The 23,310-nt window shown below is 40.8% G+C and overlaps 5 protein-coding genes across 9 annotated transcripts; 2 read left to right on the top strand and 3 right to left on the bottom strand.

The window, feature by feature from the left end:
• Positions 1-139: 139 nt before the first annotated feature.
• On the bottom strand, positions 140-12,827 carry Nclb (PWP1 homolog no child left behind). Of its 3 annotated transcripts, none has more exons than XM_077424492.1 (13): positions 12,563-12,827; positions 12,176-12,304; positions 11,454-11,642; positions 11,167-11,324; positions 10,730-11,093; positions 10,490-10,613; positions 10,218-10,406; positions 9,786-10,147; positions 9,150-9,436; positions 4,410-4,993; positions 3,320-4,180; positions 2,844-2,959; positions 140-2,593 (listed from the first exon to the last, which is right to left on the bottom strand). In XM_077424492.1, the coding sequence occupies exons 1-13, from the start codon at positions 12,563-12,565 to the stop codon at positions 1,070-1,072; spliced, it is 4,890 nt and encodes a 1,629-aa protein (XP_077280618.1). In that variant the 5' UTR covers positions 12,566-12,827; the 3' UTR covers positions 140-1,069. The 3 variants fall into 3 exon arrangements, with proteins under 3 accessions (XP_077280618.1, XP_077280611.1, XP_077280620.1); XM_077424485.1 differs by having other exon boundaries at positions 2,844-2,962; XM_077424494.1 differs by lacking the exon at positions 12,563-12,827 and having other exon boundaries at positions 2,844-2,962; positions 12,152-12,304.
• On the top strand, positions 5,640-7,858 carry LOC143908157 (uncharacterized). Of its 3 annotated transcripts, none has more exons than XM_077425550.1 (4): positions 5,640-5,917; positions 6,665-6,761; positions 7,081-7,195; positions 7,472-7,858. In XM_077425550.1, exons 2-4 carry the CDS (start codon positions 6,689-6,691, stop codon positions 7,635-7,637), a joined length of 354 nt encoding a protein of 117 aa, XP_077281676.1. In that variant the 5' UTR covers positions 5,640-5,917; positions 6,665-6,688; the 3' UTR covers positions 7,638-7,858. The 3 variants fall into 3 exon arrangements, with proteins under 3 accessions (XP_077281676.1, XP_077281693.1, XP_077281685.1); XM_077425567.1 differs by having other exon boundaries at positions 5,646-5,917; positions 7,093-7,195; XM_077425559.1 differs by lacking the exon at positions 5,640-5,917 and having other exon boundaries at positions 5,949-6,761.
• Positions 12,828-13,280: 453 nt separating the features above from the next.
• Positions 13,281-15,966, top strand: Rybp (ring and YY1 binding protein). The gene is made up of 3 exons (XM_077425490.1): positions 13,281-14,097; positions 14,510-14,979; positions 15,136-15,966. Exons 2-3 carry the CDS (start codon positions 14,803-14,805, stop codon positions 15,460-15,462), a joined length of 504 nt encoding a protein of 167 aa, XP_077281616.1. The 5' UTR covers positions 13,281-14,097; positions 14,510-14,802; the 3' UTR covers positions 15,463-15,966.
• Positions 15,967-17,236: 1,270 nt separating this feature from the next.
• On the bottom strand, positions 17,237-20,597 carry LOC143907866 (periodic tryptophan protein 1 homolog). The gene is made up of 11 exons (XM_077424914.1): positions 20,400-20,597; positions 20,275-20,333; positions 19,801-19,916; positions 19,539-19,715; positions 19,319-19,426; positions 18,894-19,068; positions 18,654-18,812; positions 18,469-18,577; positions 18,318-18,408; positions 17,997-18,230; positions 17,237-17,932 (listed from the first exon to the last, which is right to left on the bottom strand). The coding sequence occupies exons 1-11, from the start codon at positions 20,466-20,468 to the stop codon at positions 17,769-17,771; spliced, it is 1,461 nt and encodes a 486-aa protein (XP_077281040.1). The 5' UTR covers positions 20,469-20,597; the 3' UTR covers positions 17,237-17,768.
• Positions 20,598-20,900: 303 nt separating this feature from the next.
• On the bottom strand, positions 20,901-23,306 carry Hmgcl (hydroxymethylglutaryl-CoA lyase). Its single transcript, XM_077425136.1, has 2 exons — positions 22,867-23,306; positions 20,901-22,759 (listed from the first exon to the last, which is right to left on the bottom strand). The coding sequence occupies exon 2, from the start codon at positions 22,305-22,307 to the stop codon at positions 21,300-21,302; it is 1,008 nt and encodes a 335-aa protein (XP_077281262.1). The 5' UTR covers positions 22,308-22,759; positions 22,867-23,306; the 3' UTR covers positions 20,901-21,299.
• Between the last annotated feature and the right edge of the window lie 4 nt (positions 23,307-23,310).

The following is a 23,310-nucleotide window of genomic DNA, read 5'->3' on the forward strand; positions in this document are numbered from 1 at the left end:
AAGTTTACCATACCATTTATTTCCATAAACCTTTCGCGAGATAAATCTCAAATTTGTTTCGCGGCAAAGGCTCGGATGCGGAACTTCAATGGTATTCAATGGTATTTATTATCCAGGATTATTAAAAGAATTGCGATAATATTGTCATCGAATAAATTTTATTTTACTAACGTGTATGACTCATCAGAATAATATATACATGGCGTAAATCACAGGAGGGCGAGATGAATTTACACGCAGGATGAACAAGGCGGATGGTAGAGAAAATATACATTTATTGCACGAGTGAAGTGCGACTTCCACAACGATACTCTTTAAAATCTCTCGATACCGCCGTAAACTAATTATACGTTCGTTGTATTTCGAATAAATGCTAAAAAAGAAAGAGGAGAAAATGAATATCCTTCTATTGCAACTTCGTCAACGAATAAGACAAGACATATTCTCTCTAATGTGGCACGCGTACAGAAACAGATAATCCACAGATCCGTCTCGCGATATAATAAATATAAGCTAGAAATAATATTCTCCGTCGCTCGCGAATTGCACGCTACCCGTTTTACCAACATATAACACGCTTTATATTATACGGGCAACATATTTTGTGTGAGCTAACAAAATATAAATAAAAAAATATATATATATATGTATGTATATATACGCCTCAGCTACAAAAGTCTATTCAGTGCATTGAAACATTCTACACGCATACATTTTACAATATCTCAGAGCGAAAATAAACAATATAAAAAGACTACGTGTAAGATTTTAAAAGTGTGTACATTATTTAACATTACACATGCCCGTCAACAAGTCTGATATGAAAATTGAATATTATGTCATGTTGAGAAAATTGAGTGATTGCATATTAGCGTGTTAAATTAATTAATTTTAATCACACGCGCATTCGCGTACAGTTCTTTGAAGAAATGGCAGAAAAAAGGGCAAGCTTCTTCATTTTTGTACTTCATTCAATATCTTCCTCGCTTTCCTAGACGCGCATAAACTTTTGTGGCTGAGCGTGTGGCTAACAGAAAATCTTACGGATACTTATCTCAAGGAAACTGAGTTAATCGTCTTGAAGGAGGCTCAGCGGGTCCTCGACGATCTTCTCGGCCGTTTTCTTCAGATCCCTGGTGACCGGTTTCTTCACGACCGTTCTTGAACTCGGCGCGATCGTCGTCGTCCTCGCTTTCGACTCCGTCGACGTGGGTGGCTGCTTGCCGAAGATATGGCCGTCATCGTCGTCGTCGTCGTCGTCCGACGCGAACAGGGACTTAGACGACGCGACGACTTTCTTAGGAACAACTTTTTTCGTGGCAAAAAGATCAACGTCGTCGTCATCGTCGTCGCACGGCGCGTTGCCAAAGATATCTTTCAAATTCGAGCTCTTGGCTTGAGAGTCGACTTGAGATTCGTGCTTAGGCTCCGAGAACGATGCGCTATCCGATTTTTGCGAATGGCCGGACGATTCGACGAACAAACTGGAATCGTCGTCCTCGTCGTCGTCAAAAATGTTCTTTTTTCGACCGGCTGAAGCAGGATTTGATGGTTGACTGTCCAGCTTCGCTTTGCTGGACGAGCTGCCGAAGAGACTGTCGTCCTCGCCGTTCTGCGCGTCGTCGTCGTCGCCAAAGAGACCGATTTTCGTGTCCCGCAACGGCTTTTTCACCGTCCTCTTCAACGGCGCCGCGGAAAATAAATCGCCGCCCATGTCATCGTCCGCGAACAAATCTAAAATCTCCTTTTTCGGCTCGTTCGGCTTCTTCGCCGACCCGCTGGAGAAGAGACTGTCATCCGGCTCAGAAAATAGCAATCCCTTGCTTTTCTCTGGCGATGGTGTTTTCGTGACAAACGCGAACAACTGACTAGGATCCTTCAGTGGATCGTGGGTGCTGTCGCGCAGAGGATCGCTCGGCTCTTCGCTGGACGCTCTTCTCACCTCACCTCGCTCATCAGCCACTTCCTTATGCTTATCATCTCTCTTTTTGGTACTTTTCGACGTATCTGAGTTGGTATCGACGTCCGATCGCGCCAATTCGCTAAAATTTTGTTTATCACTTTCGTTGTTTGTCGCGTTTACATCAGTACCAATGTTGTCGACCTTTCTGATCGCGGTATCTATTAAAGGTTCGACAGCAACGGGCGTTCTGTCAGATTGTCCACCGTCGATCGGTGAGAGTATCGGTGCCCTGCCAAATAGTGCATCTTCCTTCTGCGGATCTTCCGGTAAATCTGGTGGTACATCAAACAAGTCCTCCTCGTCGGTGGACGGCGACAGAAGAGTATTCTTGTTTACGCTCATCGAGCTCTCTTTGCTGATGCTACCCAGCTCGGACCTGTCGTCCAAGGAAGAAGGATCGGCCGTCGAGCGCTGAACATTATCATTGGCAGTTAAGCGATCGGAAGAGCTGATCGCCGGAGCGGCAGATGGGTCTTTGCTGGACGAGTAGGTGCTAGTGTGACTCTCTTCTTGAGAATTATCGTTGTCCGCGTTGTCGACCGTGTCGAAGTCGATACCGCTGTGCCGCAACGCGGATTTTCGGGCGTGTCGGCTTTGAGGGCGGCGTTTCGCTTGGATCCTCACTCGGCTCTAATAAGAAAAATGGCCACAATAAATTAAGGGAAAGACAAAATGTGAATTATTTAAAGTAACTCAAGAATACATTGTCACGTCTCAAAATTAAAGACGGAATATACTTAAGAGAAGAAAATTCGATTTCAGAGAAATGTGTTAAGAGCTTACGTTTTGTCTTAATTTGTTTTCTTTGTTCTAAGAAATTTTTAATAAAATACAATATAACTTAATTAAATAAATCAATATAGTTTAGTTTGATAAGAACCTTGGACGCGGTAGTGGATAACGTTTCTACTTGAGCCAAATCATCGAAATTCATGGCCGCTTCCGCGTTGCTAGCAGTGGAAATTGTCGAGTAAGAGGATTCCTTCCGCGCGCTATCTTCTGTAAAAAAAAAATTTATTTATATCATCTCTTCGCTCTCTCTCTCTCTCTCTCTCTCTCTCTCTCTCTCTCTCTCTCTCTCTCTCTCTCCAATTAAAAATTTTGATAACAAATATCCTAAACAAAATATTAATCCTCCTACGATTCGCTATATAATGGACTTTATCACAATTTAAAATAATATCTTTTGAAAATTATGTGATCTATACATTGTTACGTAAATCACATCATTTATAAACTTGTCTTTCTTCGTACTTTTTAGTTAGTGATGTATAAGATTTCTCTCCATCTGACAAAGATTGATGATCAAAAGAATTAAGATGTTTGTAAACAGAAATCTTGTTAAACGGTAACTACCTGATACACTCGGAGGTGAAACGTGACCACTGATGCCCAGATCTCCGTTGTCCCGGTCAACGACGTCTTCGTCCTCGTCCGTCTTATCCTCGCTTTTCCTCCACAACGGCGGTGCATCCATTGGCGAGAGTATCTTTAAGTCACCCATCTTCCCCATTAGGTTCTTTATCTTGCCGGACACCAATCGTCGGGGTACCTGTTGATTGCCATGTTCCTCGGACGGTGGTGAGATCGTCCGGATGCTCAGGGTTTTTGGCGGAGAATTCTTTTTCACTGTGCCGTCTTCCTCGACGTTGGAAGGCGTTTCCTTGACTTCAGCTTCATTCTTTTCTTCATGCACGTCGTTTCTTGCCGAGGAATCGCTTGACTCCGCGGTTGTTTTAACGTTACGATTTAAACTTGATGACTCTAACGGGCTTTTATTTTCTTCAGGAAGTTTCTGGGCCTGCTCAGCAATGTCTTTCCTGACTTCTTCTTTGGATTTCAGTCGGTCGCCTTCGTGCGACGCTGTATCCTTCTTACCGAAAAGATCGTCGTAATCATCGTCCTCAAACAGAAGACTGCGGGGTCTCGTGGTTTTCGAAAATAGTCCGTCTAAATAATCTGGAGAATCGTTTCTGTCCTTCTTTTCCGTTTCGAGACTAGAGACGTTCTTGGAGACGTCGGTCTTTGGTTCCACTGCTGCATCTTTCTCTATCGAGGTCTTAGCCGATAAAAACAGATCACCCTCATCTTCGAAGAGATCAATCTTACGTTCGTTCTTTGATTTCATCGGCTTCGCGCCAAATAAGTCACCATCATCGTCATCGTCTTCAAACAAGCTGATCTTCTTTGGTTCCATCCTCGTGTTTTGTGAATTATCTATAACGAGGATTTGAATAGGTTTTTTTTTTAATATCAAGCACATTCTTCAAATTTTTAAATTCCAAAGCGTAATATTTACGGAAAAACATGTAATTATAAAATTATTTTTATTTCTAAATTTTCTAACAAACATTCGCAAGGTCCTTCATATCCTCGAATTACAATAAAACAATCTTTTACTACTTTTATGTAAAAATACAGCGTTTTGTGCATGTGCTCAACTTACCCTTGTTGCTCTTCGGCGCTACCGAGTCCAGGTCATTCGGGGCCGCGTCCCTCGAGCTCGGTTTCGATGCCACCCCAAATATATCGACGTCCGGGGCGTCCTTGCCGCCGAATATATCCACGTCGTCGTCGAACAAGCCGCCACTTTTCGGAGCTGGCTTTGTCCGGTCGCTCGAGGACGCCGTGGCGTGGAAATCCGTACTCTTCTGCGATCTGGAGCCGGAGCTCGCGGCGGAGAAGAGTTCGTCGCCAGAATCGGAGTCGTCGAAGAGCGACGAGACTTTCGACTTGCCCGCTCGCTTCGAGTCCGATTTGCTGGGCAACGGCGGCGGTCCGAACAAGTCGTCGTTATCGAATACGTCGTCCTGTAACAACACCGACGAAATATCCTGTGGCTCCTGTCCCGATTGCTGTTGCTGCTGCTGCTGCTGTTGCTGTTGCTGGTTGTCACTGTTAGCGTTCGCTGAATTGACGTTGGCGGGATGATGCGTTCGCGCCGCGAACAGACTATCACTGGTAACACGTTCGCGATAGATATCCTCGGACTTGAGCCTCGTCGAAGACATCGCCGGCTGGAAGTTCACCCTGAAGAAAAAAAAGGCTACTAAGTATTCTTATTTTATGAGCTGAGCGATGAATAATACTACTCATTTCTCAATCAAAACCAGAAATAAATAGCACGTATATGTATGAAAATAATATATATTTTATTTTATTCCTTCTATAATTCTTTTTCCATCAGGCGCTAATAAAAGTGACGGGTTTCTTTTACAAAGTAATATTTAATTCGTTTCATTCTGTCCACTTATTAAAAAATGAGGAAAATAAATAGCCATTTTTTTAGCTTCAGCGACTTTTCGACTGTCATTCGATACATACTCCTTGTGTCATGGACACTCATGGATAGAGTATTCGAGCTAACGAAAATTTCTATTTGCTCAAACATTTTTTAATCTGAACTCCAGCGCTGAGCGATAAATAATCCACAACCTTGAAACTTGCTTGATATTATGCATAATGCGTCTGATACGCTGTAATTGACAAAAAGCTAAGAGCGCTTCTGATGGGTGGCTTTATCGCGCAGTAACTCGTGGGTTAACGATTTGTTTATAAATCTCTCCGCTCTCTTGATTTCCATTATCACCCCCTCGACGAGATTACAGGTGAAAAGGCAATTAGTATATATACGTCTATGACCTTTTAAGATTATCAATCTTAATAGGTTCCTTAATAGGCTCCTTAATAGGCATCTTAATGCAGAAGAAAGAGAACTATTTCTCACACAGTTAAACCTAGCGCTCAAGTCTTCCGTGAAACGGAACAGAAGATATAAAAATAGATATAAGAAATTCGGTGGAGCAGTCGTGGGGTAGTGCTAGGCGTGAGAACGAAGGATCCCGAGATATAAGAAATTCCTGCCGTTTCGTTTCATTTCCGTCGAAAAAGAATCGAAATCGCTACGACAAATAAACGCCTTATCATTGTCATTTTAAACCATTCTGTGTCAAGGTGAGCCAAATCTCAATCGAGACGTTCAGTTAGCTAAAACTGAAAAGATGTTTTCCATCAGGGCACGTTCCGCACATACATAAAACATACAGAGAACTAAATACTAAATTCAGCAAAATTTCGCAAAAGACAAATATAATTAATAATTAATGCATCGTGTGTGAAGTAAAATGGGATAATTGCACTATGTTCAACGAAGCTGAAAAGAGGTCATAAGAGGTCGTGTTTAATTCAATGTCGGCGAGTCTAATGCTAATTTGATCCTTGTTCTTTGTTATCTTTGTTGCGTACGGAAATTGTATACTAAAATTTCGACGACTCACGTTGGAATTTTTGAACGGTTTAGACGACGCTCGCTAGCTCGGAATTCCGAGCGAACGCTCAGGTCAATACAAATATTTGGTTTATCCTACGGTCATCGGACGGCCGTTGATGAGCTGAGGCTCAGGTGGGCCCAAAACTATATTTCTAGAAACTTCTACTAGAAAACCTCTTCCCTTAAGACGCGTAGGAAGTGATGAGAATCTTGCGCGGGGGGGTTCTGGCCATTTCGGGTATAAAAAGGGCGGAAAACGTCGCAGAGCGACACTTGTAGTTTTAGACCTCTGATACACGTAATTTTTAGACTTCGGGTCTGTTATTTCATTCTCGATCATTTTTCTAACTATTCAACTTCAGACAGAAAGAAGGAGAAACGGTATATAAAAGGTGGTTTTTCGAAATTTTAATATCGTCTTTTCTTCCTAGTGACTCCCTAAGCAAGAAAGCAAGATGAAGAGTTACATCTGCGCGATTTTGCTGTTGATCTGCGGCGGGGTGGGTTACTCTGCGACGCAAGTACGAGGTATGTTGCATAATTCTCCAATTATGAGATTATCGCTGAGGAAAAGACATTGTTACGTCCGGACACTGTAAAACAAATGTGTGTAAAATAATTTAGCCAATTTATAAACGACACGATATTGCCATTAGTACTTTCTCAAAAGACTTGCTACGTGAAGAGATTATCGTACACGTGCAGATTCATTGGCAGATTTGCAAATTAGACGACTAGGATCATTCCGAAACCAATGTAGCTTATTAGCTACATAATAACGCGGAAATAAATAAAAACTTTCGAATCATATTTTTTTCGGACAGTACTTTCGAATTTTATCACACAGATATGCCTTTAGGTGGCTGCCTTTTTGGAAAACAAGTGGTCAGTGTGGGTAAACACACGGCTGCCCCGTGCATGGAGTTGATTTGTGACACATACGGTCAAGTAACTATGGCCCCGTAAGTCAAAGCATCGTATAATTATATAAAAACATTTTATGAGAAAACATTTTATAATGAAAAAATCTCATATTATTTTTTTCACATTTCTGACAATAAGTGTCTTTCTTTTTTGATTGATATATTTTAAATAATTAACAGCACACTCCGTATTTCGCGATAGAATTTGCAATAGAATTTGCACAATTGCAAGATTCCATCGCGTTTTCAATCGCTAATGTAAATTTTCTATCAAATCTCTCTTTCGCAATCTAATTTTATTCAATTTCTTTCCAGATGCCCGTCAATGGCGTGTAATCCCGGGCAGGAAGCTACTGGTATGATGCCTGAAAGACCAGGCAAACCTTTTCCAGATTGCTGTGCACAACCGATTTGTAAGGGTAGACATTATCCCGAAGTTGCTGATCTACCATACTTTTTGCCACAGATGGAATCCGAGTAACGGGACATTCTCTAGCTCTACTTATTAGCTAATAATATCGCGGAAATAAATAAAAACTTTCAAATCATATTTTTCGGACAGATAAGGAAATATTGTCAGAAATAAATCTTTCCTGTCATAATTCGTCAGAATATTCTACCTCTCCACTTCCCTATCGTTTATCGAGACTGGATAAAGAATTTATTCGTCTTTCGCGCGATAACGTGCAACCGAGTTTATCCGGATACGTATTCTCTGTAGCTCACTATGCTTAGTTCACATTTCCGTTGTACAAAAACACAAAAACCACTTCCCTCTCAAGCAATCTTCACTTTTCCGTAAATTTCAAGCCGAATGAAGAAGCATACTGCCTCCGGCACGATCCGGCACGGCATTAAACGTGAGTAAACGCCGCTTTCGCTCGAATCCATTCACCTGACCGATTTTCATTGCCTTACAATTCTTGCTTGCTTACCATTCATTTCTCGGAGTCAGCGGAAAACTACAGTATCCTTTCAAGAAAGCGAGTAAACTTTTGGCACGAATTTAATCAAAGCACAACTTGCGCCGTGCGCAATTTCTATTTGTTTTCCATTCGTCAAAGTTCGAAGAAGATTCTCATGTACAATAGTTTGCATACTTTGCAAATTTTTTTTTTTTTTTTTTTTTTTTATCACTTTATACCGAATCACTCACAATTCTTGCGTGTCCGATCGTCACTTCTTGACAAGCTAGAGCCAACAACGACAGGCGGCAGGCAATACATTCGGCCGTGTTGAAGAGAGGCTCGCCTTGAACTAGCCAGTACAGCCATGGTATTTACACGAGTACTACGTCGTCATAGCGCGCGTAATGGGCAAGGCGAATGACTAATGTTTGGATCATCAATTTAATGACACCATAAGTATTTGGCACACGTATGCTGAAAGAAAGCGATGCGTGCGCTGGTATCCACGTTTACGGAATAAGAAATTGACTTTCCTTTTTCTTTCTCTCTCTCTCTTTAATGCGCTAACTATCTCTCTAAATGATACTCGGGCGCAGCTAGCGCAGAGAAACGACACTGACGATTCTTATTTGCATTCTGGATGCAGCGTTAGCTCATCCAGCGAGTGTGTACGCAATAAAGCCACGCTTCTTCTCTTTGTTTATGTGCTGACCTCGGGAAACGTCGGTATCGTGTGTCATCGGATCGTTTCCACTCGCGGAATGTAACTTGACAACCTGAGAGTCATTCATTTTAAGCAGTTAATGTCTACGTTTAATGCGCGCGACTGTTGTCTCCTTATACATTCGATATCTAAGTATTCAAGTGAATTCTACGTTTTTATATAAAATCTAATAGCTTAGCGCAAATATTACCGCTTTAAAATACGTGCTAGCAACAAAATATTATGATTGTCTAAAATAAAGGGAGCGATAAGGATCTTTACATACTCAGCATAATTTTAGCGACTGGGATATGTATCTATTCAATTGTAGAATGCCCTAGTTAATCTGAAAAGAAATTAAATTAACAAAAAAGAACATTACCACAAACCGGATCCAGTGTTATCAATGCTCGGCGGCTGCATCGATATCCCGCTGCTGTTGGTGGCGGTCCCGATTGTAGATATATTATCCGCGGGATTCTGCGAACTGCGATTCGTGACTGCGGACGTTGACTCAATGTTGCTTCTCGCCGCGCTATCAAAATTTCCTGGCGCGTCACTGTCAGATTCAGACGACTCTTGTCGTCGTTGCATTATCCGGCTGGACAGTTTGCTCTCGATGTCCGACGTCAAAACGTTGCCGAGTATCCACTCGCCTCCAACAGGTTTCTGCAATTTATTTTAGCCTTTATTCCTCAGAAATAGATTTTGTCCTGTATTATAATATTTAATAAAATACTATAATTATAATAAATCATAAGAATAAGATAACAGTATTATTCTATCTTCATATTCAAACCAGTTTAATAATTTTAAGTTTCGTTACTTATCGCAGAAGATCAGTATTATATAATATATATATATATATAAACGTCTAAATTATTAAATAAAAATATTCATGCAACGTGTTAGGAATTAAATTTGAGTGAAATTAATTCAGTTAGCAATAACAGAGCAAATGTACTGACTGAACATTCGTTAAATTTGACTGTATAAAAAAATTATCGAGGCAGCTTACCTTTTTACTTGGTTCCTGAGTCGTATTTATAGACGATGGCACATTCGCAGGTGTGTCAGATTGCTTCTTGGAGTTGCCAAACAGATCTGCATCATCGTTCTCGTCGTCGCTGAACAGGCTTGTGGCGTTGACGTTGGATTCTGGTGTGCTCGTGGCGACGTTACCCGTGGCGATGTTGGTAGTTATAACGTCCAAGAATCTCTTCGGCATGTCGTCCACTTTCGCGGGATGGGCGTTATCGCTCGCGGGAGGTTCTTTCGTGCGTTTTTTAACGACATTCTTCGACGAAAAGATGTCATCCGAGTCTTCCTCTGAATCGGCATCGGCGAATAGATCGTCGATCGCTGACTTTGGCTTTGTCGCTAAAAATACGGTTGAATTAGAGAAGATAAATCTACTGTGAAACGAGAACGCAAGTATAAAAATACTTACAAACTATACTAATCGGCGGCGGCACGTCTATACTGGCCGGTATGATATTACTATTCTTGTAAGATTTGATCGGCTTCTCCTTCCACAAATTTGCAGACACCTGATCCTCAAAGAGATCCTTTTTATCACTAAACAAATTATCAGAACCGTTGAACACATCCTCATCCTTCTCGGACGCAAACAGATCATCTGAGAAAAATTAACAGTCAACAAACTTGGCGAATATTTTATTTGCAGCTTATATTTTTGTGACAAAAGTGTTAACTGCGTACCTTTAAGTCGATTAATCGACGATTCACTGGTTTCATCCACAGCAGCAGGTTTCTGCGCTTGGCGAACGGTGCCTAATCGTTTGGCTAACTCTTCTGCAAAATTAGGCGTCGTTTCATTCGACGCCTGCAAGAGAAAAAGATACTAATTACTTCATCTTTGAAATATAAAGTTTTATCTTTAAAAATCATCAAATCTCCACATTAAATATCAGATATCGCGAAGTTTACAAGATTAATTACCTTTGATACATTGTTAGGTGTGGCAGACTCCGAAGCAGAATTTATATTATTCCGAGATAAAATATCCGCCTTATTATTATTCCCATAAGATATGTCATTGCTGTGATCATTATAGTTATCCGAATCGCTGGAGGAGGACGACAATCTCGCTATATTTATCTCCGGATTATGTCGGCTGTTAAACACCTTTCGCGTATCCGCGTCCTCCTTTTCACTTTCCGATTCCTCCCTCTCTTCATCGGCTTGTTCGGATTCGCTGCTGCTGCTCTCCAAACCTATCTTATTCGATGCTACCCACTTATCGGAGCCGATAACGTACGGCAAGGGCCGATCTTGATATGGATCATTGGGTCCCACAATGACACTGTAAACCGATTGAATTTTAGCACGAATTAAATGGTCTAGAATGGCGAGAAGAGAGAGAATAAAGACACTACCTGAATACCACCGCATCACCCTCATCTTCTTCCTCACTATCGCTGCAAGCCACATCCATTACTTTGTACTTTTCATCCATTATGTTTAAACCTTGTTTAACGCTCTCGCTTATGCTAGCCAAGAGATTCTCCGGTGCCGAATCCTGAGTCTTCGCATTCTAATGAGACAAGATAAAAATGTATTTCATCCAAATATTGAAAGACATGGATTCAACAAAAATATTTGTTAAAAAGGAAATATATTATTATATATAGAAAAACGTTAATTCTTAAAAACAAGTGCTTACTTCCTGCTTTTCCTCAGAACTCTTTTTAATCTCTATATCATCTTCCTGCACACGACTTTCAATAAATTGGGTATTGGCCAAAGCCAAGGATGCGTTAGTAACATTATCCACCAGGATCCCGGTTTCTTTTAACTGCGTCGTTAATGTATCCAGAGCAGCTTGAGTCTTGTTAGCTTTGGACACCAGGTTCTAGAATTTTACACGAAATCAAAGTGCAACACACCGCCAAATACGAATGTATGTTCTTAAACTTCTATTTTAGCAATGTTTGAATTTTTATTAGTGCTAACTCTTACTAAATTAATTTCTCCTAATACTTTGTCAATTTTCAAGAATTTAAAATTTTACGAATTAAGTTTTTAAGCTTTCAATTTTAGAAATTCTTGAATTTTTATTAATATTACCTCTTACTCGATTACATTTTTCTGATACTTTGTCAATTTTTGAGAATTTATAATTTCGTTAGTACGTGATGTTCAATCATTCATGCAGATAATTCAGATAAGCTGTTGACCGACGATCAAAAACAAATAACAAGTGACTTTACTGACCTAGTTATCAACGTTAAAAATTGTCGATAAATTTTGATTTTGAAAAATCAACAAAGTATCAGGAAAGAATATAATCAAGCAAGAGGTGGTATATTTACAGAAGTGGCACAACGCGCTACAACTATATTCTTCTCCGTCCAATCTTACATTCGGCAAAGCGACAGATCATACTTCGGAAAATTGTTGAAGATGTTTGAGAAGTCCGGCATCACCCGCCAGACTCCACTCTCTCCTCTTCTTCCTCATCTCTTCGGTGGTCCATGGATGATCCCATGATTTGTCTATACCATCTGGAACATCCTAAAAAATAAAATAGTCCATCTAAAAGACCACTCATTTGCTAAATGATGTTGGACCATAGACCTTCCATACTTATGCGTTAAACTCAAAGTTGGAGTAGAAAAAAGACCGCCGTGAACGGACTCACCGGACCGACCGCGACTACTTGCAATCTTAATACAACTTCGAAAGAGAAAGTCGCTTTATTGCGTTCCCATTATTCACACCTGCTAACCTAAGTGCTGAGCGAATGTCAGAGCTGCCGCGTGTCGCACTTACCATGTCGATTGTCCGCGTCCACGTAACACGGCAGAAGAACGGCAAGAAACTTTCCCTCTCGCGATCACATTTAAGCGGATCGAGAGACCGTAACCTGACTGCCTGACTCTATCGCAAAAATGCAACGAGAGACCTGAGAGAGAAAGAACGTAGCAAAACGCGCGCCGAGCAGGGCGAGGGCGAGCACTGGCCGACTGGCGGGGTGGCGGGCAGGCGGGCACCGAGCTGCACTCCGCGAGTGGATTATTTTCCAACTCCAACCTCTCCAACTCCGATATCTTTTGCCTTTTGCTGTTACCCTTTTTGCGCTCAAAGTGAAATAGATGTACACTGTACAGTTAGACGGAGCGAAAGAGAGAGAGGGAATGATAAAAAGTGCAGAAAGTTCAGCTACAAAGAACATTCTGCCAAGTGGCAGAGCCGACGCCAGGTACGGAAGATAAATTCGAGTACCCCGATGTTCCCGATCGCGACGTGGATGTAAACAGAGCATCGATGGCGCATGGCGGAAGAGAAACGAGCGGAAGTGGACCGCCGTGAACCGAACACGGAACGGAACACGAGCAGTCGCGCGCGACCGCCGCGCCGTACGCAATCGCCACCGGATTGTTTGTCAATATCCTCTCCTCTCGCTCTCCTCCTCTATCTCCACCACCGACTCCGACCGAGTCCGACGCCGTTTGTCCTCCCGCGCTTCGAGGTGCGCACTACGCACCCCCCTCCCCCCACCTCCTCAGCCGCCAGCAGAGCAGTATTCGCATTTCGCTCGCCAGGACGATCGTCGACGAGCACGCTCGTCACGCTGGCATGACGGACGGTGGACGGCAGGTTCGGTAGCGCGACCAAGCGCGACTCGAACGGATCACGGCCGTCTCCTCCTCCTCGCGACGTTCCGCGAGATTCCCTCATCCCTTCTCCCCCCCCCCCAGTCACCCCTGTTGGCCCCGTGTCGCTGACGATCAGTGACGACCGACGACGCCAGGGCGCTGGAATGCGCGAACGCGGAGGACCAGCGGGCACTCGCGGTAGGACGTAGGACACGCGTGTAACGTGTAGCGGGCGCGCACGCACACGCACACGCACACACCCTGGCATACACGCGCGCGACGATGCGCCGACGAGCTCCATCCGCCTCGTCGTTGGGAGGATGCGCCGACCCGTGACCTCGTCGCCGGCGGGACTCCGGGCCTGACGAGTGCGTGACGACCCCGGGACGTCGTCGCCGAGCGAGGAACTCCGGAAGCGGGGTTTCGAGAGAAGCTCTTCGGGGAGAGAGCAAACTCAACGCTCTGAACGGATCGGACAGAGTACAATATACGTCTCGAGACGAATGCGAGTTCTCGCCTTGGTCGAGGAGAGCGTGAACAATATAGGAAGAGCATTGCCCGATAATAGAACGTTAAATCCAGGATGATTTTACTGTGCTGAGAGGGGATAGGAGAGTACCGGACTAAACCTTTGCCACTGGAGAGAATCCCCGGTGTTTACCAGCGCGAGCAAATTCACTATTGGTGAACGCGGCGAGTGTAAATAATGTGAGTTAACTCTTGGGGTAAATGAGAGGTCAATTCTGTAGTGATAGATAGAGGCGGTAGCACGTCGGTTGTTAAAGTCGATGCTTTCTTCTATAAACTCCTTATGTAAGGATTGCTAATTTGAAAACTAGTTTGAGATTCAATTATGTCTTTTCAAGTTAAAGGAATCGAGACACGATCCATTTTTGGCTGTCTTTTTTAAGTATTTATTAATATCTTTTCTCAAGGTGTCTCGGTTTCATCTCAAATGCCAATCTAAATAATAGTCTTACAAGATGTGTCGATAAACTCATAGTTTTATAAATAATAATATTTTGCGATTGCTAAATATAACACGAAAGACTATATAGAAATGTCTCTCGCAATGTTTTTGAATGTATTCCATTAACGAGACTATATTTCTCTGTTACAGACTCATTGGAAGAAAATGTGTAATGTCAGAGTGATACAATATAGAGACATAGGTGGCCAATACGGAGCGATCGATTATAACAGACTGTTGTGTATCTCGCTTAGTTGATGTACGGAACGTTACCTTAGAGACGTTTGTGTCTAGCGCTTTTATTGTATATCCTTAGTCACGCTCTGTTGGAAATTATCCGGTGTTCACAAAACTGCAAAATTTAATGAGGCCGAAGGTGCCTCAAAAGAGGGGAAACTTTCTTTTGAGAAGGTACAGCGTTCTACGATCGACTTCAACGAACAATGAACCATTCGGGAAGCGGAAAACGTCAGGCGAAGGTTTTGGAAGAAAATTATTGGGACTGCAGTGTCTGCACTTATAGGAATACAGCGGAAGCATTTAAGTGCCTCATGTGTGACGTCCGCAAAGGAACCTCTACGCGGAAACCCCGCATAAACCCCCAATTGGTAGCTCAACAGGTCAGTCTAATAATTCTGCAATGTACGTATACTTAGGAACAAGCCTCTTTTATCTGCTATTCTTGTACGCAGCTATTTGTGTGTTCAATTTATTTCTCACGCTATATTATCTCGATGTCGGAGTTTAATACGTAATCAATATTGTCACGTCACCAGGTTGCGCAGCAACAATATGTACCACTTCTGAAACCGGGCAAGAAAGAAGGGAGTGGCGGTAGTACGACCAGCGGCGTCAAAGAGAAGGAACGCAAACTGGATAAACTGAGGCGCAAAAACAGGCATCCGCCGCGTCTGAAAAATATCGACCGTAGCACCGCGCAATCGAACGAGGTAACGGTCAACAATGTTACCGTCACTATCACGGAGTATAAGCCCAAGGTGAAGAAGGGTTCGGATCAGTCGAGCAACGCGAGCTCCGAAGGCGGGAGCCAGCACGACTCGAATCAGGACTCGAGAAGTCTCGATGTAGGAACCGACGCCTAGTTTAATGCTAATGTTACATATGTGTGTATGAATTATTCTAATTAATATATTGTATGTACGTGTCAACCTCTATGGTCAACTGTACATCCTCTGGACAAGCGCGACCATTGTTGACAGTCGTTCTTCTCTCGTTTGACTACGCGTCGCAAGTTGTGTGACGAAGCCAACGAGGTCAGGCAGTTTATGCTGTCGGGGATATTATTGACTGAGCATGATTCGTATATCATTATTCAAGGAAAACAGAATAGGAATATATGTACATTGTATATCACTGTTTTACTCGTTGCACAAAATATTAAATAATTCGCTTCTCTATTTTTTTTTTTTTTTTTTTTTTGCGAAAAAATCAATGTGCTTAAAAGATGCTTATCCTTTACGGACGTCGTTCTTTTATCCTGTAATATTTATTGAATTTATTTAAAATGTCTATCAACGTATTCTGCGGTAGATTTAAATGCAAAAATAGGGAAGAAAGCAAACTGTAAATATATCAGTGAAACGGAATTTTACGAGTCAGTTGATTATATCCTCGGTTTTTATTGAATTTACGAGACCACTGCCAGAGAGCGCGTCGTAAGGCGATTATTGTTCGGAATTTGTCAACAAGACTAACGACGTGCGACGATATGTCTATATCTGTATATACATATATATGTATATATAAATATTGATAGCATTGTTGATTTTCTTTCCATTCGATTACCAGCATGACTGGCACTGGTACATATATACGTCTAATTCCATTCTAATTCGTCACTGAGATGAATTTTCTTGAGAAACATAAAATACTTAAATAATGAAAAATTATTCTACTGATCTCCATGTTAATTTATTCTACATTTTTATCAAGCACAGTTAAATTCATTAATTTATAATATGCCCAAAAATATTTAATCGCAATTGTATGTACAGATCGAACGTAAAATTTCAGATATGTAATATACATGTACTTCGCGTATTGAATATTCAAACAACGCTCCCTGATAAAAAAAAAAGAAAGAAAGAAGATAATATTTCATTTTCAGCGAATAAGCGAATTAAGACTGTGGAATAAAAAGACGTAACACTTTCTTTAAAAATGCAAATGTGTATACGCACAAAACAAATTGTTGAACTTCATTATTTTTACCATATTTGTAACTGTTCACCAATTTTCATAACAGTGAACACTTGTATTTACTCAAAATTAAATCGCAGCCGCAAGGACCATGGCAATTTAAATAAACCGATAAAATGGAACAGAAAAGGTTTCTAACGGAGAACAACATTGTTAATATTACGCTCGATAAATAAATTCTAATTCTACACTATCGAGATCATTGTGGTATGATTCTGCATTAAAAATGAAAGTAAGTACAAGAATCTATCATTATCAGAGTAATTAAGCGATTAATAAGATAAATCAAGGATTGTATACTCGAGGAAGAAATAATATCGCCAAGTATTTGGTAATATTAAACTGTAAAAAGAATCCTCACGACTGCCCCCTCCAGACTTGCTTTCTCGGTATCGTCGATATCTTGAATTCTTAATCAAACGAGTTGTTGCGTAAGACCGCACGTAGCTTTTACAAATGGATTTATAATCGACAAATAATCAGGTTATCAACCACTTTTAAAGAAACAATCACACGCAAATGATATTTTTACAATTTTGTGAAATCATATGTTATACAAATTCTTTTTGTCGTACGTGTGTAGCCTGCTTATTTTTACATTGCGCAAATCTACCTGTATAGACCATGAGAATTTCGAGTAAACAACGTATTTTGAAGTCTGTATTAAATTTTCGAATTCTTTTGAATTAACGCATTCGGCATTTCTAAGTGCATCTTATATAATCTCTTGTTCATTCGATATATTAAGTAAATGCTGTTGCCCACTACAAATTCACGGCACTGCGAATCAGGGGAGCCTGCTTTATTAAAAAGATATTTTTCTTTTTACGAAACGATCTCCAGGTCCAGAACGTTATATTGATTATTCGTACAATGTAAAAATTCGGCCACCTGAATAAAATACTGTACGTTATTTTCAACAAAAATGTTACATTACACGATGTACGGGATTAAAATTACACTGTTAACAGGGAAACAATAAATCATGTTTTCGAGAAACGGAAACGAAAGGTGTTTTAATAATCAATCAACTAGATATGTAAACACATTTATCCTAAACAATTTTTATGCCAATGTTACAGATTAACTGTATAAAAAAACGCATAACAAAAAGTGTCGTTTATTTACAATTTCTATTATGAAATTTTATTTTAATTTGTTTTAATGTAATATAATTAAGAAATTGTAATCAATCTTTATACTGTACATTCTTCAATTTTCTTTTTTTGTTCGACGATTCCGAAAAATTTTCGATTTCCATATTTTCCATATCTTCGGTGACGTCCATCGTCTCTTCTCGTTCAAGTTTCACAGAATTTTTCGACGCGACGCGGTTCACAAATCTCTCTCGTACTATTAATCAGAATAACAACAAACTCAATGACACTTAAATGCATTAGAAATTATTTGTACATACCCGTAGATATCTCCATGAGATCCAGCACTTTGAAATTGTGCTCTTTATTATCTCCGCCAACAGTGAACACAAATCCATTATCTGGGTTCGCCGCGAGACATTGTATAGCGCCCAGATTATTCGTTTGTTCCCATATAAGAGTAGGATCTTTTTGATCTATATCCCACATTTTTATTACACCGTCGTTCGAACAAGAGACTAACAGGCCTCGGCACGATGTGCTAAGAGAAAGACCTGTACAAAAATTAAAAGTAAAATTTATGAACTTATAATGCATATGTTTATAAAAAAAACAAGTTGGGTAATAAAATATTTATTTACCCGTAACTTCTTTTTCATGGGCCTTAATTTGCCATAATGGTTTCCGTTTTCTCACATCAAAGTATTCTATGTAACCATTATCCGTGCTAGCCTGCAAAGAAATTGTTATAGATATGTCGAAAATTAAATTTAAAACACATGTAAAACGTACAATACAGTAATTTTCGTCATAATGATTCCATAACACTCTTTCCACTTCTCCCGATGCCTTCCAGCTTGTAACAAGTTTCTCGTTCATGCAGTCGAATAATCTTACTAATCTGAAAAAAACATTGCACGTAGATATCTATGTATATGACATAAATGTTCACATCGTAATAAGATAATGAAACATACCTGTCTGCACAACCTGTCAATAACTGATGGGTTTCTTGTGGATGCCATTTTAGCGCTTGCACTTTCTCGCCGAACGGACCCAGTTTGTTCACAGGTTTACCATTTTCCAAGTCCCACAATAAGACTGTCCGATCGACCGAACCGCTAGCTAGAACATGTCTGCAACAAGATTTCTATGTTCTTAATAATTATAAAATTGGTTATTGCATCGATTATATTTTTCTGAAATTAGTAACTAACGTATAATTATGATTCCACGACACATCTAAAACTGCATCTTTGTGACCGATGCGTTTTTGATTCTTCTTTTTACTTGGTTTACGACCCAACTTGTAGGCAGGTTCTAAGCAATCTATTAAGTCCAAATCCCATACTTCAATTATGGGAGTCATATTACCGATAGCGCATAAATTACCTAAAAACACAAGTATAAATCTTTAACTATTACTACGTTTACGCGAGCTTTACTTCTGTAGTAACTTACGATACGTCCTTCGCGTAAACGGGATTTTGTAGTAACTTGCGATAATTTACTCCGCGTAAACGAGCGATAAGAAGTAACGCTCGCGTAAACGTAGTACACGTATCTTTTACTCTACAGCTAATATAGCGTATAATTTCTCTAAAAGTAATTCTAATGTATTGCGCCGTATTGTATTACTCACTTGGTTTTGGATTGGTAGGATCATAGTTAAGCCATTCTATGCATAATGGAAACGAAGGTAACAATATATCATGATGACAGTAAAAAGATCCTTCTCTTTCATTGTATACTGCAATTATATAAAAAATTATCGTAAATTCCACAGGAAATCTATACACATAATTATTCAAGTAAAATTATCTAGCATCAAGATTGCTTTATTTAATCAATATTATACAAACCAAATACTTCCAAGATGCTAGCGTCTCCCTCAACGTGCCCAAACAACACCAAATTATCATCAGCCTTGATAACGTCGTCCTCTTTATCCGAATCTTCTTCATCGTTTGTTACAAGAGGATCTTTGCCATCTCCGGCAAAAGTAGCTAAATTACTGATGTGACAATACATATTGCCAGCTAAAACAAAACAAAGATAAAAAATCATATAAATACATTTTTATTACATATTCAGCAATTTAATATTTAAAAACTTGTCCCTTACATTCATTATCATAAGTTTTAAAGTTATATTCATCAGCTGTTGAACATTCTCCTTTACTTTCTGTACCAGACTGTGCTTTGGAGGCAGCTGCATCTTCGTCAGAATCGTCAATATTTCTATAAAAACAATTTTTACAACTTATTAATTTTTAAACATTATATCTTGCTCTTGCAAGAAAACAATAGATGTACAATAGAGGGTTGAAGTACGAGCCTTTCAACGTTCTCAAAAAATCATTGAAGTTATCCGAAGAATATATTTTGATAGGAGATGAACAATCTGAAGTTAACTACAAATTGAAAAATTCAAACTCAGGAATTGAATTCTCGACGGAAGACAGAGAATATTAGAGAATATTATAAAAATAAAACGATACAAAGTTGCAAACTCAAATAAACAAATTTGTGTTATTTAAATTAATATAATTATTTAGATGACTATAATTTGCACGAGATGCATTATTTTATTACGTACTCCAAAGTGGCTTGCGTCTCCTTTATAATCTTCTCGAGCTCGTCGGGCCTCAATTCAACCTAAAAATCAAATAATATATGTTTCTGACAAATGTGGTATAATATAAATATCGTTAGACTATTTACCCTCTCCGGAACGGCCGCGGCAACGCCTTTTTTCACCCATGTGGTACAAGATATGATATTCGCTTCCATCTTTATCAGAAATTTGTTAAATGCATAATATTGCTCAAAAAATAACTTTTATCAAGCTTCCTCCTTGCTCGCCAATTATCGAGGCAGAATCGAGGTTAGGTTCTCAAATTCTCAACCCGCACGTGTTCCTCTATAAGCAGAAGCAGTGATGCCAATAATGATCGTTTAAAGAAGAGAGAGAGAAAGAGAAAGAGAGAGAGAGAGAGAGAGAGGGGGGGGGAAGGGAGAGAGGGAGAGAGAGAGAGAGAGAGAGAGAGAGAGAGAGAGAGAGAGAGAGAGAGAGAGAGAGAGAGAGAGAGAGAGAGAGAGAGAGAGAGAGAGAGAGAGTATATTCCCTATATATTTCCTGAATGAAGGCAAATAATGTGTGGATGTTTATTTCAAATAAATGTGGTTTTATCATAAAATGGTGTGCTAATAAATGCAGTTGACTGAGATTAAAATATGTCACAATACATGTAACAATTATATTTTTTTTAAGATTCAATGTACAATATTGATATATTATATTGTTATAAAATTCCATTTGTACAAACAAAAATGTCGGTAATTATAAAAAATTATATATACATATTATATATATACATAAGTTTGGTAGTCATTTGGAATGCAAAATGCTTTGGTTCCGTCTAGTAAAATTTGGGACGCTTTCCAGCAAGAGAGCACACATCGGACAGACACTGCGCGACACTGTCGCACTGTCAATAACGAATAAAACATTTCCAAAGTCCCGAGTTTTTCTATTTGACAGTCAAACATATATATGTATGAAATTTTATCTACATATGCTTTTTGCTGGAAAGTATCCTTAAATATAATATTAAATATCGGTCAGCACTTTTGACGACTCTTCTTGGCAAGTACAGCCAGCGCAGTCTTCGAATGATTCGCTCTGCCTAGCTCGTTACTGACGTAATCACCAATCTCCACTATTTTATCAAAGTCTACGCCGGTCTCCAATCCTTCTCCCCGCAGGAAGTACAGTAGATCCTCCGTGGCGACGTTTCCCGAAGCGCCAGCAGCGTACGGGCATCCACCAAGTCCAGCGACCGAAGAGTCAAAGACTCTTACACCATCTTCGAGACCCGCGCGTATGTTCACCAAAGCCTGGCCGTACGTGTCGTGACAGTGCAGCGCGTAACAACTCGTGTTGCTCGAGGAAACGTGGCGCAGCTCGTTTAAGACGCGCTTGATCTTCCTCGGCGACCCTACGCCTACGGTATCGCCCAGAGAAACTTCGTAGCATCCGATGTCTAACATTATCGAAGCTAAATGTGCCGTAGTGGCCGGTTTGGTCTCGCCTTCGTAGGGACAGCCGACGATGCAGGATACGTAACCCCGGGTCCTGATGCCGTGCTTCTTCGCCTCCTCCACGACCACCGTGAACGTCCTCACGCTCTCCTCGATGGAGCAATTGGTATTCGCCTTGGAGAAGGCCTCCGACGCCGCGCCGAACACGGCGATTTCTTTCACGCCTACCGCGACAGCGCTCTCCAAGCCTTTCAGATTCGGTACCAGTACTGGGTAGGATATACCGTCTCTCTTCTCAATTCGTTGAAAGACCTGCGAGTTGTCGGCCATCTGAGGGACCCATTTCGGAGACACGAAACTCGTAACTTCAATGCTCCTCAATCCGGTCGCCGATAGCCGATTGATGAAGTCAACCTTGATTTCCGTAGGCACCATCTTCCTCTCATTTTGCAAACCGTCTCGTGGTCCAACTTCGACTATTTTTACGAAATCGCCGGATCGTTTCGTTGCACATCTTCGGATGTGATTACGAAGATTACGAATAACGCTCGCTGGCAATATTGCCCGTTTCGAGAGTAATTTTAGCATTGTGAGAAAAACTTATCGAAACTGATTAAAAATGAAATATCGCGTTAATTAAAAATATATCGCACTGTTTTACATACAGTGGAGTCGCTCGAACCTAAAAAGGCTTAAAAAACAGCTTGTTTATCTAGTTACTTCCCCAATTCTACCAATAACCATAAGAAGTCTCTATTCCGAGATCGGTGTTTCTATAAATTATATCTGTTGCATTGCTTTTTATAGGGCTATAGAGTAATCGACCAAATTCTGATTAACTACACATATTATCGCAGATAATAGTATTTCGTTAACGTGGAATTAGTTTCAGTTCTTTGACACGCGAGAAGATTAGATTGAGAACAATAATTTTCGAAATTTGGTTGAAATCGCCCTTGGTTCGCGCGGCACCTTTTGCGCAGAATTCATCTCGCATCCGTCAAATAACTTATTCCGATCTGTCCAATTAGAATCGTTTTCTAAAAATAAAAATGTTATATTAGTTAAAATATAAAAAAAAACACACATTTTCTTACAATATAAATAAAATTAATTAATCGCTCAAGTTTGTCCAATCAAAAGATACCTGCACGTCGCATGCCGTTGCGCTTGTCGCAAATTTGCATTTTTTTTTCCCGCATCCTTCTCGTATCGACAACGTGGCGTACTTGACGGTCCCCCCTTACGTCTATCTGGGGCCTGGGTCCTGGGGCCTGGGGGACGCGCGACCCGGTTCGATTCGTTTCTCACGTCGGTGGGCGCGAGAGCGGTACGCGGTACCACCGCACGCGCGGCGCCTTCGCCTGTCGCCTGTCGCCAGCCGGGCATGCGGAGGAGCGCGAAAGCGGAGCGGCGAAAGCGCGCGCGGCGCCGCGAGATTTCGCCCCCGTTTCCACCACCGTCGTTGTCGTCGTCGTTCTCTTGCCTCTTCCGACGGGTCCTCCGTTCGCCACCGTCGTCGGCTATTCGGCGATTTCGGCGCGGTAGCACCGGAGTAGTAGAGTCGCGATCAACGGCTGCCGACTACGTA

The sequence above is a fragment of the Temnothorax americanus genome, unplaced genomic scaffold (genome assembly GCF_048541705.1).
Source record: "Temnothorax americanus isolate GAGA-0224 unplaced genomic scaffold, ASM4854170v1 Scaffold11, whole genome shotgun sequence".
NCBI lineage: Eukaryota > Metazoa > Arthropoda > Insecta > Hymenoptera > Formicidae > Temnothorax > Temnothorax americanus.